The 19,098-nt window shown below is 39.7% G+C and overlaps 1 protein-coding gene across 1 annotated transcript; it reads right to left on the bottom strand.

Annotated features, from left to right (window-relative positions):
• Positions 1-815: 815 nt before the first annotated feature.
• rab5ab (RAB5A, member RAS oncogene family, b) lies at positions 816-17,557 on the bottom strand. The gene is made up of 6 exons (XM_015949787.3): positions 17,399-17,557; positions 15,208-15,436; positions 12,889-13,040; positions 3,188-3,310; positions 3,015-3,108; positions 816-1,159 (listed from the first exon to the last, which is right to left on the bottom strand). The coding sequence occupies exons 2-6, from the start codon at positions 15,371-15,373 to the stop codon at positions 1,044-1,046; spliced, it is 651 nt and encodes a 216-aa protein (XP_015805273.1). The 5' UTR covers positions 15,374-15,436; positions 17,399-17,557; the 3' UTR covers positions 816-1,043.
• Positions 17,558-19,098: the final 1,541 nt, after the last annotated feature.

The following is a 19,098-nucleotide window of genomic DNA, read 5'->3' as shown; positions in this document are numbered from 1 at the left end:
CTCTTCCCATGTGCCCAAAATAATCCGATAAAGGTGTGTGAATGATACGTTACCCATAATGGAACCTTTTTCCTTTACTGTGTCGCTACCAACAATTAGCCTGGTTTCATTGTTGTGGGTTAGCTAATCTCGTTAGTCAGAAAAACAAAGCTTTTTATTTTTTTTAAGTGAATGCAATATGCTTCCAAAGAAAGGATGTGGGAAAAAACACATGCTGAACTGTACAATTGTTCAACATCTCTAGATGTTCCTGGTGAGCCTGCGAGCTGGAGTGGAGGAAGACAATGACGTAGCGTCTTTTAACATTTGCTTCCTGTTGTTATGGGTGGTCGTCCATTTTTTGTGTTTCCGAGTTGCCCAGATCATCCAAACTGCTGGTTGACTACTGGTCTAACCGGAAACTTTAGGTCTTAAAGACAACTCTGACACATTAGAATAATTATTACTGTTGTTCTTTGTTCGTATTCAAGGCTTCGGTAAAAACCGTAACACGGCCACAGCGCAGAGCCTCCAGATGTTTATTTATTTTTTATTATTTTACTCGGATGAACGTGTCAGGAAGAGTTCTCGGTTTGCTCAGCAATCGTTTCCTGGCTTACGACAAACCGATTCAGCAGAAGAGCGTCTGGAGACGGGAACAATTCGGAGCAAAAATGAAATTCCACTCAAGCAATATTGGGTCAATGCTGCCGAGTGACAAATACGACTAACACCAGACCTCCACACGTTTGCCGGGTTCTCGTCTCTCTGAAACGGGGTTAGTCCTTAAACTGAATAAAAGATAAAGATGTGTTGTTGTTTTCAAAGAGTTGTAGTGATACATGCATCCATTATACCGATATACACTTCTTAAAAAAAAAAAGTAAAAAAAAAAAAAAACCAATAACAAACAAACAAAAAAAAAGTCATTAGAAATGCAGCTATACAGAGTCTTTTCGCTATTCCGGGGAAGTGAAGGTGACGTCCGGAAACCCAAGAGCCGATGTCCAGATGTTGTTCGGTTGAGAAGGGGAGGACAGATGTGAGTGAGGAGGATGAGGAAGTTAGTTACTGCAGCAGGGACGGCTGCTGGACGGAGCCGTCTCCGTCAGGTCCACTCCCCGGTTCCGTCCGCTGTTGCTGCCGACGGCTTGAGGCTCGTTCTTAGGAAGCTTCTTTGCTGCAGCGACAAAGAAACAAGATCAGCTGAAAAATCAACATTCGGGTGTTTCCATCTATAATTAGCACACATCCTGTAGCCCACGGTTCTGATCCGCTTAAGTCATTTACTTCATCACTAATCAGCCATATGAAATAATTACCCTTAATTTAAAAATAAAGAGTCTGGATGTTTATCACTTATTCTTTACTTCTGAAACGTGTGAGAAATCAGAGGAAACAAGAAAACAGGCTTTAAACTGACCTCCAAGTCTGATTAAAGGAGGGTAAAAATGACAAGAACAAAGGAAGAAAAATAATTAAACTAAACACTTCTTTTAAACTCAAACCATAATTATTACATTACAAACGTACAAAACATCACGTCTCCGATGATCCATAATCCAGCTGCTGCTCTCATGTTTGCTTCACTTTTAAACTTTCATCAGATTAAGAGAAAATCAAGTATTTCTGGAGAACAGGATTAAAATCTAAAGGCTACGGTGCGCTTAGAGCTCCCTCTAGTGGACAAACTGTTTGTCATCTGAGCCTTGAAGATCCTTTGACCTAATCACTTTCCCAATTTGCTTTTTTAAATAGATTTACTACCTTATTTTACTCCAAGCAAAGAAACCTCATATTTAGACAATAATTATTAGCATTTGAACAATTACCAAAACAAAATTACACAATTATTAAATTTTCTGAAAAGGTTCTATTTTTTATTAGGTAGTAAAACTGTGATTTTCATCGTTCCTGTACATTATTTGGCATATTTTTTTATTTTGATCCAATCAAACATGAGAAACTTCCAGGCTTCATGCCATAATAAATTATAACACAGACTTGGGAATTCTTGCTCTGATACAAATAAAGACAGGACGTGTATGGAAGAAATACAGTCTCACCAAATATATGAATTTTATTTTATGAAATTATGTATTAGATTTTTTTTTTTATTTAAAAACACACACCAAAATTTTCATCAGTGAAAATTCAAGAACAGATGAGGTGACTTCCTGGTGACCCATGCCAAAGCAATCATCACTCGATCAGAGAAGCGTAATTTCATTGGCTAAAAGCCACTCGACTCGATTTCACATCTGGGTTGGTACGGTCAGGTTCGAGACCGGAATTGTGTTTCACACCAGGAGCAGATATGTGTATTCCATTCTGAGGTGACTTCTTTTCAGACCTCTTCCTCGGAGGTCCGACTGGGACCGAGATGACACTGAGGACTGATTGGCCAGCTGAAATTCATGCCAACCGCTTCCTATTGGCGAGTACAATCAGCCAGGAGGGGGTTCCCACAAATGCACGATTCCTTTTTCATCCAGGATACTGTTGAGTAAACATCTCTGTCTGTGGCGCGGAGCTCCTGCCCAGTGGAAGGGAAAACAGAGCCGTGTGTGTGTTCTCTGGAGCAGCGAGAACATCTCTGCTTGGAGCTCTCACCATAGCTGCTCACTGGGAGGAGATAGCAGCGAGCGTGTGTGTGGCCAACAGAGGGGGAGGTCAAAGTGTTATGAGGACACACAAATCTGTATCAATGACTGAAAAAGGAGCTAATTAATAAAATAATGCGGCTCAAACAACACAGCTCACGCCCGCCTTTGTGTATCTTATTAAGGAGGACACCAGAGACTTTCCTGCACCTCCTAAATGCCGCCCACGTGCGCGGGGATTTCCGCATTCCTGAGAACTTTTTTCCTGAGAAAAAAAAAACTGTCCATACGAGACCGAACTGATGCGATACTCCCTCAGGTGTACTGACCCAGATGTGCAAGCAGCTCAGGAGGTCACCTCAGATGTAGAATTTTTGCTGATGAAATTCTGATGTTGAATTTTTGAAGATGAAGAAAAGGGCCGAAACTTACCAATGGCCATGAAAATCTCGTTCACGTTCATAGAGGTCTTTGCTGAAGTTTCCATAAAGAGCAAACTGTTGTCGTCGGCATATGACTGTGCATCCTAAACAAACAAAACACGTGGATCAGAATTCTGACATCCCCTCGCCCGTAGGTGTTGGGAACATTTTAAAAAGACCAACCTGAAAGTCCAGAGCTCTCTTGTTTGCGAGGTCGGCCTTGTTCCCAGCCAGCGCTATTACGATGTTTGGGCTGGCTTGTCTCTGAAGCTCTTTAACCCAATTCTTTGCCCGCACAAATGATTCCTGACAAACAGAAGACAGGAAAAAGGGTTCCCATGATAAGTGCAAGCAACCAAACAAACAGAAAAGTCCAAATGATGGAAACACAGAAGAAAGGAAGGAAAACCACTGAAGTGACATAAACGTGATTAAAAAATACCCACAAGAACAATAAAAAGCTGCCTTTGGATCAGTGTAACAAACACGATAATAAAATGCATATGTTTCTAGATTTGTTTTGGGCCTTAGACTTCTTATAACAATGACTCCAAGCAGAAGCCCTAACCCATGACGAATGCGTCAGTTTGAATATTTTTGGAGTTTGAAAAAATATAAATCTAACCATGAACTTTAAAATATCTTTGTTGTACCTGTGAGTCTTAAATATACCAAGACCATCATTTAGTGCACGTTCTTCACATGTGTGCACAGAGAACACACATACTCCATGCAAAAATGCCAAAGTTACAGTTGGGGGGGCTTGAACCTACACACTTTTTGCTTTGACCAAACTGTTCCAACATGCGGCCCATTTTTTATTAGTTAAAAAAATCTAGTTCACTCACTGCAATCTTTTTTTGGCACATTTCCATTAGTACCTACCTACTCAACTTAATTCAGTAACATATTTCAATCAGTAACAGGTACCGGGTCGCCAGTCCTTTTCAGTACATGCTTCAAAGTGGTTCCAAGTAGGGCTGAACGATTAATTGCATATGCAATTACATAGCGATGTGACAAAAGGAGATTTTCTAATTGCAAAGGCTGCAATTGGGACTGGCAGCGAGTGATTAGCACAATGCTAATATACATGGAAAAACCCATAGGGATGCTAATGCTAATATTGCAGACTACATTCTTACAAATTACGAATTAGGAACGTGCCAAAAGATTGCATTTGGAGTCTAAAAAAATTAAAACTTCCATTAATCAAATAAGTACAGACAGATATTCTAGTAAAGCTAGAAAAGCGTAAGAGACTTTAACTCCACTGAATTTTGGCTAGCAGCTCTGGATGTAACTGAACTATGGAAGCTCTGCATGGAAAAGATGTCAAAAACCAAACGCAAAAGACTTCAATAAATGGAACACACTTCTTTCCTGCAAATACATGTTCACAGTTGATGCTAATACCTATGCTCCTTCAAGGGATGTGCTCCTGGCTGCAAAGCATCGCACCTTCAAATACAAAATTGTGTCTTTACTCGTGAGTGTTTATGTATATGTAGCCAAATAAACTTGTTGATATGATATATGGATAAATATGTAGATACATAAACATGTTTATATTCAGTACAAGATACATAGAAAAGCCCCTTGAGAAAAGAATCGTGAATTAAATTGCAATTGCAATACTGAAAAAAAAAAAAACGCATTTAGATTACTTTCCAGAATTGTTCATCATTAGTTCCAAGCTGTGGTTCCAATGACCCAAGGCTCCTGGGTTATTGTGAGCCCCAGCAAGTTTTCATCAAGGGTTTCCTGTTGTGTAAAAAGTTGTTCTAGGACCCCTTTAATGTGTTTCAAAAACCAAACATGAAGATAACATCAGGTTGTTGGTTGGTCATGTTATGATTATATGTTCTCAAATTTAAATCAAATTACTAAAGGGAACAAGATTTCTTTTGAGTTCAGTCTCAATTTCAAAATCTAGTAGCTTCCAAAAGACATGCAACCACTTCTGGTTTTACAGGGAATTCTCTCAATTACGTGTAAAACTCTCCATCTTCTGGTGGTTTTAGAGAGCCATCAGACTGTATGAGGCTAAAACCTGATTTATACTTCTCCCTCTGCGTCGGTACAGAGACACGCAACACCATTATGCGTCAGCACAAGGGCTCTACGACAGGCTCACGGGGGAGACGGAGACATGAGCCCCGTTATGGCTGCTCTCGTGATCTGCCTGTATCTGTTCTGTCTACATGTGTGTGTGTAACCTTGGTCAGGCTGTGCTGCAGAGTCAAGTTCCTATGCTCTGGTTCGCTGGAGCGCTGGCAATAAAGCTTTCTGATTCTGATGCCCAAACTTTTAACTATTCGTCAAAAGTGACCGCAAGCTTGTGATTGGTAAGGGCGTTAACGTTGCCCCGTTAAAGTCAAAACATATTTAGCAGCAGACACTGAACAAATTGAAGAGCGTCTTGTAGAAAAAGTCCTAAAATATTCATGTTAATTCACCCTTGACTGAAGAAGTTCAAAGACACACAGCAAGTGTTTTATTCATGGACGGGAATGATGGGAAATGTGGGTTTAGAGGTGCCGATTGCATGAAGAGGTGGAGGAGAATGAGGAACAAATGTGTCAGTGTTAAAAAATCTCTGAAACACATTAAAACAATGTAAACACATCAGAAAGTACACTATCGTGGACCGGATATGTGACTAATGGTGGCAGGATACCCCAGAATTCTGCTCCGCCCTCTGCTGTCTGGGCGGGGAGTTGCTTTGCAATACTCCCCAGGTGATGGAGAAGTCTGAGAGCAAAATGTCTGTCAATGCGTGTGCGTCTCTCCCCCACGGAGCTGACAGAGAAGTAGACGGCATGTTTGGTCAACTGAATTCTGATGCTGAACAGTCTTCTACATGTGACTCATTTCAGTCGCACACGCTGCCCAACCACCTGAATCGTTTTGCTGTTGAAACTCCATCCAGATTAAGCACAAATCATGGACAAAAGCTGTTAAAAAGTACCGTAAATCCTCTAATACAGGCCTGCATTCAATTAACGGCCGGGTCTCATATTTTGGCCGGTGTCGGAGTCGGCGGAGGTGAATAATGGCCGGTTTCTTATTGTGGCTGGGTGGAATGTGGTAACAAGCAAATACCACGGGGGGGGCGGGGGGGGGGGGATGGGGGGGGTTGTGTCATCCATCTCACTTTTGATTTGCCAGTGACAGACCGCGATTTGGCAGGTGTGGAGACGAAGAGGCGGCGAAAATTTGATATCAAGATCAAAGAGAACGTGCGCTGCAGAACACTGGGGAGCAATAGGGGTTGTATGAACTAGTCGACTTCACTATAGTGACTTTTTATGCCTGTCGCCGACTAGTCGCTGTCACGTGATAATGACCGGCAAGATGCAGTCCTCAGAAAAGACAGCAGCCTGCTGTCAGCAGGTGACAAGCTCCTGTGCTCGGGGGGGGGGGCAACGCGCTGTGCCAGAGCGTCGGTACTGACACGCGATCGTTCATGTCGGCTCATTTCCTTTAATGTTTTCTGTCTTTTATTTGCGCCTGATGTGTTTCGCTGCTGTGGAGCGGGGCGCATCACCTTGTCCTCCGGTGACGCACCGATCACTGATGCGGCCACCAAGCAGCGAGCACTCCGCTGTTTTTGCGGTCGGCAGATCTTTTAGAACTGCAGTTCAAAGGTAACTCATAAGGTGAATATATATGAACCCAGGTAGCAGTTTTTCTTTAGGATTGAGAGGAGATGCAGGAAGATAATAAACAGGCAGGACAGAAAAATAGTCAAATAAAAACAAGTTAGATTTTGTACCTGGTGGTTGCAACAAACAGACACCATTGAATGCAGGGCCGTGCAGAGACCTTTGACGGGGCGGGTGCTCAAAGTAAAAAAAGGGGCACTTATAGAGCAATCCAGAAGTTAGAAAATTCAGATAATGAGACCCTTGGGTTCAAACAACATAATAAAAATACATAAATTAGTGTCATTAGTGTTAATGTTAGTTCATAAATAATAGTTTTAGTTTTTAAAGCTGACTTATATCTAGAGATGTTACAACCACATTTTTGCCCCTGATCCGAGTCCAAGTTGTTTGATTTTTGATTATCTTCCAATACTGAGTCTTGTTCTGATACCAGGTGGTGATGCAACACATTATAAAAGAAGAAAGTAGTCGTCCTTCTGTCTGTATTTGTCATTTTGTTATTTTAGCCTGAAAAGGTCACTCATTCAGGAAGTACATTTAACAGGAATCAAGATATGTTATTGCTATTGCACAGGTGTACAACCAAAGATATTTTGTGCTTACTAAAGACAGCTCTGGTAAGAGGTAGTAAAATAAATGTAAAATAAATGCAACCACAGAGAGTTATCCAGTGTGATCTACGGCTATGTTAGCTGAGATCTTTTTCCTGTCAGTAGAAAATTCTTGATCCCATTCCATGATCTCACTGAACTTAATACTAAACATGAGAGCTCTGCTACCAACCCAACAATAACACCCTTTACACAAAGGCACCATCATCACATACGTGGCAGGAGTCGCAGAGAAACTTAGAAGAATCTTCTCCAAACACAACATCCCGGTAAACTTTAACCCAACAACACCCTCAGACAGAACCTGGTCCATCCAGAAGACAAAACACCCAAACAGAAGCTCAGTGGCGTCGTTTATGCAGTCCAGTGTAGGAGCACTGTCCAGATGTTTACATTAGAGAAACTAAACAACAATTACACAAGAACATAACACAACACAGGAGAGCCATCTCTTCAGGTCAAAACTCTGCAGTCCACCTTCACCTGAAGGACAAGGGACACACCTTGGAAGATGACAAAGTCCACATTCTGGACAGAGAAGATAGATGATTTGAGAGAGGAGTAAAAGAAGCCATCTATGTCAAAACGTGAAAACCCCACTTTAAATAGGGGCGGGGCTTAGATTTCACCTTTCCAGCACCAATAATGCCGCTTTGGTCAAGGTCAATTTTACTTACAGAGCACATTTACAGCAGCAAAGCTACACCAAAGCGCTGTACAAGGTACACCAGATCAACAATAAAAACCTAAAATAAGATGAGCACACAACAGTCACAAACTATGATAAAAACTGTTAAAAACTATTAAGATGCTCAAGTCAGCCTGCATTAAAAGCCAAATCAAAAAATTGCGTCTTAAGAAGGGATTTAAAATGCTCTAGATTCTGTGTGGTCCTTATGTTGAGAGGTAGCTTGTTCCACAGTTTGGGCCCAACCACAGAGAACGCTCTGTCACCGCAAGTCTTGTGGCGGGTTTTTGGAACTGTTAAAAGAGCTTGAGAGCTGGACCTCATGGTTCTGGCAAGGATGTAAGCGGACTAGGGTTGTCACGGTATGAAAATTTAACCTCACGGTTATTGTGACCAAAATTATCACGGTTTTCGGTATTACCGCGGTATTTTTTAAACGGTGTTGCATATGTTCAGAAAGCATTGATAGTCCTGTTCTACACAAACTGAAATAGTTCTGAAAAGGTTTAACAGTGTTTATTAAACCTAAAATAACACAAAGCCTTAGCAAAAGTGCAACTTTTCACAAGTAAAGGAACAAATAGCTTATTTTTCTGGAACTTGTTACAGTAGTCAGTGCAGGTTTAAATTATACAAATCCAAACATTCAAAACATAAACAATATGTAAACAAATCAAAGAAACACCACTTGTTTTCTCATATACTTGTTTTCTTCATTATCAAAATGAAAATCTAAAACTCCAGTCCACACTTGACTTGAGCACTGTACAAGTCAACCTTAAAAAATATGTATTTAAAATAAATATCCACTTTAAACAAACTACTAAAATAACTACTACACTATGTAATCAAATCCAAATGTTCAAGTATAAATGGCATTGAATAAGTAAACAAATCCATGACAAGGAACTAATTGTATATTTCTCTTCATCATCAACAAATAAGATGCTTCATCCAGCAACAGGGTGTCCGTGACACGGTTTAAATGCTGGCAGAGGACGCTGCGGCTGCAGTATATAGTGACTCGTTGCATTCTCCCTCAACCAAAAGTCCTCACGTCATGCATTTAAGCTAAAATGCTAATGTTGACTTACCTTGCACTGGCTGTAGAGACGTGGGTGATCGTCACTCAGATGAGCCATTAGATTCGAAGTGTTGCTGCCTTTTGCAGACACTTGTTTCCTGCACGTTCTGCAAACGGGATAGCAGTCTTCTATTAACTGTCCCTCAGCATTTTTCAGAAATCCCAAATATGCCCATACTTCCGATTTAGTCTTCTTTGAGGGCTGATGGATGTCCTGGGCGCTGCCGTCGCCTCCTTCGGCCATTATTTCAGCTTCAAAGTTTTGGTGCCGTTGCAAATTAAAAAGTGCGTGTGCGCGCAGCGGGAACTTCAGCTGAAGCGACGGTGGCTGGTAAGGGTCATCGCGCCGAAACCGCGGCCACGGTAAACCCACCGAGATAATATAGTTTTTTAAAAACTGGACGGTTATTTTTATTGTCAACTTTTTTACCGGGGTTTACCGCTATACCGGTTACCGTGACAACCCTAAAGCGGACAGCAGCTCAGAGATGTAAACTGGGGCCAGGCCATGAAGGGATTTAAAAACAAAAAGTAAAATTTTGAAACAGATCCTGTAAGAGACAGGAAGCCAATGGAGAGAGGACAGAACCGGGGTTATGTGATCCCACTTGCTGGTTCCAGTCAGCAAGTGAGCCGCTGCATTTTGGACCAGCTGAAGTCGGTGTGGGGAGGACTGGTCCAGGCCAGAATACAGGGAGTTGCAGTAGTCCAATCGGCAAGACACGAACAGGTGGATGACATGTTCGAGGACATTAGCAGGAAGGTATGGCTTCACCTTTGATATCCGCCTTAAATGATAAAAAACCTGAATGGACCACTGCACTCACCTGTCTGTAAAGATTAAAAGAACCATCTAAAAACACACCAAGGTTTTTAACACAGGGTTTTAGAAAACCAGAACAAGGACCAAGAGGACCAACAACGTTGTTTAAAAGATTAGAACTTTTTTTTGAATGTCATTCAGTTTCAGTCTAGGTCACACCTTCCTGCATCTAATCAACACGATGACTCACCATCAATAGAGGCTAACGACTCATCAGGAGATGGAGAGGCGGGGTACTCAGAGTAGTTTCTGCTCATTAAATAACAACAGACAGCTACAGCTTATGAGCTTGACTCTCCCATATTCCAGTTAGAACTGACAAAGCTCCTCAGAGGAGAAGTGAAATGATTTAAAGAAACCAAAGAAGTCCAGTTGCCTTCATCTGAACTCTTTGGAGTAATAGTCAATAATAAAACATACATAATAAAGTAATAAAATGTATATAATTATGCTCACATTCACTTTTACCATCTCTTTGTGGGAGGCGGAAAATTTACCATGTTTAACCCTCTTATGACCATAAATATAACTGTTTTTTTTTTTTTGTTTTGTTTTGTTTTATGGGGTCACACTGTTTTCTGAGTGTTTGCAACACAGTTCTGAGTTTAAATACCGGTAGTTCTTTTGACATAGTTTGCTCAAGTCATTTTGACGTTCCTGTTTAGTAATAAATGTAAAGAAAATTCAAATCTGTTTTTTTTTTCATTTAAGCTGCAGTTTTACAGACTTTAATAAACATAAACACAAATACAAACTAGACACTGAAAGCTGAGGTTGTTCTGAAAAAAGGAGCAGAGTTACAAACATTTTACAATTTTATTACACTTTTAAAGCCTGACCTCATGTTAACCAGTTTAGTGACTGCAGCCTGTCTGTGACCACAGGTCTACGCTCTGGTCCAGAGAACGGGATACAGTAAAATAAATACTAGGCATCATAAAATAACACTCATGGGCTACTTCACAGCTGTAGCTACATTTCTACCAGCATTATGAAGATCAATAAGCAGATAAAAGGTTAAATCTAAACATTTCATTACAAAAAGTCAACTAATAAAATTCTGCACTGATAAAATTATATTTTCAGCTAAATAAATATTTATTGTACGTATAAATAATGCTGGAATGAAGCTGAATCATTTAGTAAACAGTTGAGTGTTCAAATAAAAACCAGTGTGACTTTAATCTGTCCCTCCTCATGTCACCATCTACAGAAACAGCCTTCTGGGACACCTGACCAACCAGGTGGATTTTATTTGTGACGTTTCCATAACTTTATAAAAGCTGCTGATGAAGATGATCAGATCATCTCCTCCTTTCGGTTCTCTGCTCTCCCGTCGCGGTTCGCTAGGTTTCTTTCTGTGACGCTGCAAAGCTGGTTTCCCTCTAATAGCGATTTTTGGAGTAACATTAATTACATCATGTAATACCTCGTTGGAAAGCTCGTTTTATGTACTGTTAGAAACCGTTTGAAGTATTTTTATTCGATTAGTAATTCAGAAGTTATGACCTGGAGAATCTAGAGTGAGACATTGATTCTTTGAGTTTCTGCAACTCTTCAGGAGAAGTCTCTCTCATGTCTCATTTTCTGTCCCAGACATGCAGCTACCTGACTCTGCTCCACACACACTAACCACGGACTCAAACTCATGCAAACAAAAGCTCTGATATTAAAATCTATCCAGCTGACGTGAAGCAGGCAGAAAAAACTTACAGGTAGATGAACGCAGACTCCTGTCCGCAGGGAAAACACCGGTCTGTCGTCTCCATGGCTACAAGGTAGAGCGACAGCAAGGACAACCAATCATACGTTAGTATGATGCGGCAGAGCCAACCAGTGAGCTTGTAGGTGGGTCTAAGGGAAAATAGCCTTCAGCTTGAGGCGGCTGCCTCTGCATGGTCCTAGTGCCCGATTTGTATCACAGTATAACAGTTTTGTACAGTAAAATCTGACGAACGACCGGAAAAAGGGCACTTTGGGCACTTCGGACAAAAGGGGCAGGGTCTCAAGCACCCTCCGCACCCCCCTCTGCACGTGCCTGATTGAAGGTAATCAGAAGTGAGGAACAGAAAATGAAATAATTATTTTAATGTTTAGAGCAGCAGGAACTCCGAGAGGCTGCAGGTGCATCAGTGAGTTGCGGCCGCTGTGCAGGGGGAGGGGGGAGAGGGCTGAAGCAGAAACTACCGTTGTTAAAAGAAATGTGTTTAACTTTGAATATGGGATCGCAATTTTAATTGTCAAAAACTCCAGCGAACCATTAGTTCATTTTGCTCAAATAGAAATAGAGGCCTGCCTCTAATTCTGGTCTTCCTTCCAATAAAGGCCTGGAGCTTGATGAGCTTGAGTCAAATACAGGCCCGGGCCTGTATTAGAGGATTTACGGTATATTTTCCTGTTGTTAGTTTTAACATAAATGAGAGTCCAGCTTTGGTCATTTTTTAAAATATTGGGTCACTTCAGGAAGGCTGAAGGTCCACACGTGGCTCTGAAGCTGCAGGTTTCAGACTGGTGGCGAGACTGGTGTGAGACAGTAACTCAAACAGGCAGCTGGTTTTCACGAGCCTCTCGTCAGATTTCAAAGCAAACCCATCTGACTGAGGCCTGATGATTCTCTCACTAGAGCACTATTTTTATGCATCAGCACTGAAAAGGTGCTTTTAATACACAATTCATAGCAATGATGCAAACAAAAGGGGGAGTGAAATCAAACCAGTTTGTCTTATAAATTGCTGCTTTTAGAGCTTAAAAGTGTCACGAAAAAATATAACAAAGAGAAAAAGAAAGTCTTTAAGCTTCCACAGATCTAACCGTTTCTAAATCAATGAGCTGAGTGGACAGGTTTACGCCGAGTCATGACTCATCTCTCAGTGTGTCATGACATAAAAATAAACCCGCTTTTTAAGCCTGACCGCTACTAAAAATGTAACATGAAAACCCCCCTCCACCTTCTCGTTTCCTCCTGTGTCACAACACTGTTTGGAGGTCATAAAGAGGCTCGGCTCACCTCGTTTGTGATATCGTAGACCACGATGGCTGCCTGGGCCCCTCTGTAGTACATGGGAGCCAGACTGTGGTAGCGCTCCTGACCGGCTGTGTCCCAGATCTCAAACTTGACTGTTGTGTCGTCCAAACATACCGTCTGAGTCAGGAAGGCCGCTGCAGAGATGAGTGAGCAACAACAACAAAAAAAATGTTTTTGTAAAAATAAACTTCACAGAGCAAACTGAGCTGGTGCTGGAGCGACATGAGTAAAAAAATTATTATTATTTTTAAAGAAAGAAACACAAAAACAAATAAAAATAAAATAAGGAAAGTAGTAAGTGACTGATCAAGAAATGAAAAAAATAAATTGTTTCAAATTTTTCAACAAATGCAAAAAATAAATAACATTTTAATTCATAAAAAGTTTTTTTGTTTTTGAGAAAATATCAAATCAAAATAATAAAAATGAAATAAACAAATAAAAATTAGAATCTGACAACAATCCAACAGATGAAATCTGTACCAATCACATCATTTCCAGGAAGACGTCATTTGTTCCTCATGGGTGAGAACATTTACACAACATGCGTAAACTATGAGTGGACATCCTGGTACTTCTCCTGAACCTCTTTGTCTCCATAATTCATAAATGCATCATCACTAAACCCAGTTCTGTTTCTTTTGGTGAACCTCTGCTCTTCAGAAGCACTAGCTGCTCTTCTGACAGCCATTTGTTTTTCTATCTTGTTTCACTCCATAATTTAAAAGCTGCGTCTCTGAAACTCCACGGATGATGTTACAGCGTGGGGAAAACAGTGCTGCACGTGTGTTTTGTGTGATTACAGGTTACAAGTTGGATATAAATACAAGTGTCTTCTTATTTATATAAAAATTGCATATTATCACTTAATCCACTTCCATTAAAACTTTATAAACTTTTTTTAAAGGTTTTAGTACAAAACCTGCATGCTAAAATAGTCATTAAATTATATAACTTGTTGAGCAGAGAGAACATTTTAAATATGCAAATCTCAGATATAGTAACCATAAATGGTCTCAGTCAGTTTATCACTTTATAACCAAAGGCACTGTCTGTATCTAGTTCAAAAGCTGCTTTTATAAAAGCTTTTCTTTACTTAACTGCAGCATTTTCTCCTCCTGAGGTTCTGCGTCCTTTTAGGAGGGCATCAGATTCTTGCACTTCAATATTTTATGCTCTTCAACTAAGATGTGTTTTTCTCTTTTGGAGACATTTGATCAAATGTATTCACATGGGAAAAATTATCGCGATAAGAGTCAGAAATTTCAGTAACGATAAAGTTTTGATTTATTGGCCAGCTCCAATTTAGAACTTCTAAAATGTCTTCATGTTTATGAGGTCCAACTATTTCCATGATGCACAAAAGTTTGTGATTAGTTGGAAAACGGATGAACCTTTTTAAACACTTTTCATTTGAATAATTGTGCTTAAAATGCGCATGAAGCAATAATGACATCCTGTGGTCAAATTTGGGTATTGCATTCCACATTTCTAAATAAACCAGTGACTCTCCCTCTCCCGTTTGTGAGTTTCACAGCTGTTGCCATTTACGGATCGGTGCCAGATGACTCTAGATGATGTAAAGACGAGTCAAAGTTTGTTGATGAGCAGATATACATATTTTACTGAAATATTGAGTTGTTGGTGATTGAGATAGTAGCTTGAGATACTTTTATAGACAACCATTTCCAATTCCCTGTTAGCATTGTTAGCTAAATGTTAGCATCTAGTCTTCTTTACCCAATATTAGAGTAAAACAAAAAGATGCCATGTCTTCTTGGGGACACAAATAACTTCTGGGTCGGTCCTGTTACTGACTCAGGTTCATTACAAAAGGCTGCTGTGCTTGGATGGCTGATGTCGAATTATAAATGCAGGCACAGAAGTGTTTGCAGGCCCAGACTTGGCAACCCCGCGAGCTCACAGATTGTAAACAAAGACTACGTCCCTCTTCAGCTTTTTGACAGGAGAAAAACTGCCAACCGCCAGAAAAGACATGTTTCAATATAACCTCTCTTCCAACAAGATAGAGACTTAAGACTATTTCCTGAAATAAAATTTTCACTGTAAAATTATTATTTATTTTGTACCTTTAAACTCTGTTTTTAGAGAGACTAGTTGGACACATGTTTAAGGGTAACAAATTTTATATATTTTAGTTGGATAAACTAATAAAGTTAACTAAACTAAAGGCCATTGCACACATAAACATAGATACAAGCCACAACAGTACAGTGTTGAGATTCTGCATTTTTTTTCAACCCTTCTGGGCCACCGTACAACAGAAACAAACATACAAACCTCCGATTGTGCTCTCCTGGAATTCATGAAACTGGCCCTTGACAAAACGGAGTACGAGGCTTGATTTTCCCACTGCTGACTCTCCTAAAAGCACAAGCTTGAATTGGCAAATCTTGTTGCCCGCATTAGGCCCGTTGGGGCGCGTGGCTCCACCTCTACTAGCCATGTCACCGTGTGGTCTCTCCTCCTCAGAATGCCGACAGTCGCAGTGGCGAAAACTGTGAGATACCTTAAAATGAGACAAATGTTGATATTATTTAAAAGAGTCTTTTTTTCTTATTAAATAAAAATAGTCTACAAGTTTGATGCCATAATTAGAAAGCCTGTAGTTAGGAATTGAGATTACAACCAGCAGAGGTCATTGACAAATTCCCTGACTTGTTGGCTGCTTCATGACCTAAATCAGTTTCCAGAATTAATGAAAAATAAGCACAAAAAAAAAATTAAGTCTCCTTTAAGTACGTGTAGTGTCATTAGCACATCAACACCTTTGTTTATTAGCTCAAAAACTTTCCCAGGATGCAGCATTTTTTTGGACGAGTAAACATAGAGCATTTGATATTCATAAATAAAACTAATAGCAGGTTTAGCAAAAACAAATAATAATCATCTCAGATTTCTATTAGGGCCGTTATGACATCACATAAATAAAGTCTGGACGTTAGCTGAGGTTTGAGGCTGGTAGACTACATCTAGAGTTGTAACGTTGTCTGACAGAGAGGCTGGCTGGTGCAGAGACAGATTATGGCACAAGTTTAGGCGGCGGGCAAGAAAAACGTCTTCAGGTTAGGTTACAACTGTACAACAGTATTATTCAGCACATTGAGAGTTGATAAAACAGCCATGCTTGCTGTTTTAGGTATATGCAAATCTAGATGGTCATAAACGTACTTATTCTGAACAAAAACAGAATTGATTATTATATTCGGGCAAACTAATCTCCTAAAATGGTCATGAAAGCATCAATAACACTTCTAAGTGTCAGACATTTGCTTGGTGTGATGTGTGACTGCACCTTTAAAGATGATGACCATATTAACTCAAACATCAAAACAACACTGAGTCAACTGAGACTCTTTGGTAAAGTTGAGGCCGACATTCAGTTGGTGCATTCAACACAGCAGTTTATCCAGTCCGAATCACCATTTATGTGCCTAAAAGTAGATTAAAACACAGCAGCCTTTTGTCTGACAGCTGATACATAATGTGATCACATTACATGTGTCCTGGCCTTACACTGGCTCTCTGTGAGTTTTAGGATCCAGGTTTCTAATCGTCATAACAGTCACTTGTCACAGTCAACAACAACAGCAACTGGTGTTAAACACTCGTCGATCAAAGCTCAAAAACTGATGATATCATCAATCAGGTGTGGTGTGGAAATGCCTCCTTTTGCTAATAAAGGCATCATTTTATATCACAGCTTAAAACCCACCTTTTATCACGTATAGCTGTTTAGATATAACTTTATTACGTTCTATAATACTATAGTTGTCAGTGTTTTACTTTATAGGTCAAACCCTTGTTTTAGCTCTTCTGTAGAAATAAGTTGTGATTTGACAACAGATTAGCCCTGCCACAGGTAGCAGCTCATCTTTCTTCCCACCAAGTCAACACAGACGCTTATTCTAAATATAATTACCATCAACTTCGTAGAAATGGCGTTACGACACATGGATAGTCACAAAGTTATATATTGTTTTAGCTCCAGTTAGCAGAGCAAAAACAGCTAGCATTAGCAACATGGACAGCTGCTGAGTAGAAATAGTCAAACCCAAAACAAACTCGTTGTGACAGTTAGTTCAGTCAGCGTGACTTTAGTTTAAACACGAGTAACTGTATGTGTAACAAACGTGTCAACTCCAGATCTAACACTTATGTAACGTTTGAGAATGTCGGGTGAAGCAGGTTTGGGTGTGTTCAGCTAATGAGCTACCCACATAAGGCTAAAGTAGTTCACAACATCATCCACCAGCAGCCTCAACAGGGCTGTCGGTTATAACTAAAGTCTATTTCTGCGTAATAAACATGACAATACTAGTTTATCGGGATTTATCACCTGTTCCACGTTAACAGACACTGCTAGCAAGCACGGCCCTTTAAGTGTTGGTTAGCTGAGGGAATGTTGTTTAGCCGCGGCCGCGTCGGGAGGAGCCCTGTTAGCATTTAGCTTCTCATACCAGACACTCACCCAGCAACAGAAGATAATGAGTTTGGTGTTTCCGGGACAAAACCTGTAACACTTCGGAGTCTATTCACAAAGTATTCAGTCAGGTAGAAAAACGTCTCATTAGGCTCTGCGGTCTTCCTCTCCCACTTATTTTAACTTCCCTTTTGTACGAACGAAGGCTGATGATGACAGTCCGGTAGAGCAAGCCGCTGTTACATATAATCAAACAACACTTGTTTGGATATTTTCGCGCATGACATTTTCTTTAATCAGAATTTAGTTGTCAAATAATAACATTTCTCTTTAACTAAAACGTCAAGGTCTCCAGTACTATGAAAATTATTTTAATTAATGAAAACAAGTTAGTTTTAGACATAAAAATGCTGATCAACTGTATGAATGAGCATCTAATATTATTGTAGACGTGTGTGGTATTTACTTTGACCTTTTAGTGCATTTTATTTAAAATATAATATTCAGCCTAAAATCATCAGTGTGGCACCCTCTTCAGCTTGAAACTCTGCAACACATTTGAGTTAGAATCAGCCATATTGTTGGCTAAGCGGTACCCTATGATGTTACTGGTACCATGTGATGTAGCTGAAGTTGTGGCCGAGTCTGCACCACTGCTCCAACAATCCGATAAGAAAAAAAAAATAAAAAAACTTTCCTCCTCCCTATTTCTTATTGAAGGAGGGGGTGAGAACTCCTCCAGAATATGAAGTGTGCTGCTCTTTAGCAGTCTGTCTGATTCTCTGACTGAGCAGTGTGTGTATGTGTTGTTCATCCAACAAAACACTCTGCATCTCATACAGTGTAAGTTGTTGGTAGTAATGTTTTCATTTTACCTTATTTCTCCTAATACATAAAGTCTTTTGATATTTATATTTACCTACATAATTTTATTAAAATCAAAATTGATTGCAGAAGGACGTTAAAGAAAAATCTATTCAAAATATTGTATACAATATTCAAAATTATGTAGAAAATGTTTAGGAGATGTTTCTTTCAGAAATCAAAAAGGGTAGCTAATAACATTTAGAAATTGGATATACTGGAAATGCAAATTGATCCTAAGAAGAACTGCATTCATAAAATTTTTCATAGCATGAATAATTTAAAAAACTACATATTTGTGACAGTGTGACGTAGCTCTTCCAGGTTTTTCAAATCCTACTTTCACAATCTATTTTCTGTCAAAGCAAATTCGGAAATAGGGTTAGAAAACTATTTGCATGTTAAGCCTGCATGAAAAAACTCAGTTATTGATTATAACCAGAAATAATCATTGAATTTTATTTTATTGATCCACACCTTTAATGTATTTATGTTGCTTTTGGATAACACAAGCAGTACCCTGTAATAAAACTTTAAAATTCTGGTAATAAATGAAAAGGACTTTTCAGTTCCACTTTACGTGTTATGTATTATTTATACACTGTAGTGTAAAGTGTAAAGCGCTCTGGAGTCCTTACTCCGAGAGGCGCCATACAAGTGCGAGTCATTTATGATTTGTCACAGTTGTATTATATGTCACCCCAGCTTGCCATAATCGTATGACTCGCGCTGACAATCCGCCTTTGACCAATCACAACGCTGAATGATCTATCACAATTTATTTCAATGTTTATTTTACACAATTAAGCAAATTAAAATAGTCTGAAACGCCATCTGATTGAATGAACGTAATAAAAGCTACAGAAATTATATTTCAATAAGCA

The sequence above is a fragment of the Nothobranchius furzeri genome, chromosome 5 (assembly GCF_043380555.1).
Source record: "Nothobranchius furzeri strain GRZ-AD chromosome 5, NfurGRZ-RIMD1, whole genome shotgun sequence".
Taxonomy (NCBI): domain Eukaryota; kingdom Metazoa; phylum Chordata; class Actinopteri; order Cyprinodontiformes; family Nothobranchiidae; genus Nothobranchius; species Nothobranchius furzeri.
This window is presented reverse-complemented; position numbering and strand designations above follow the sequence as displayed.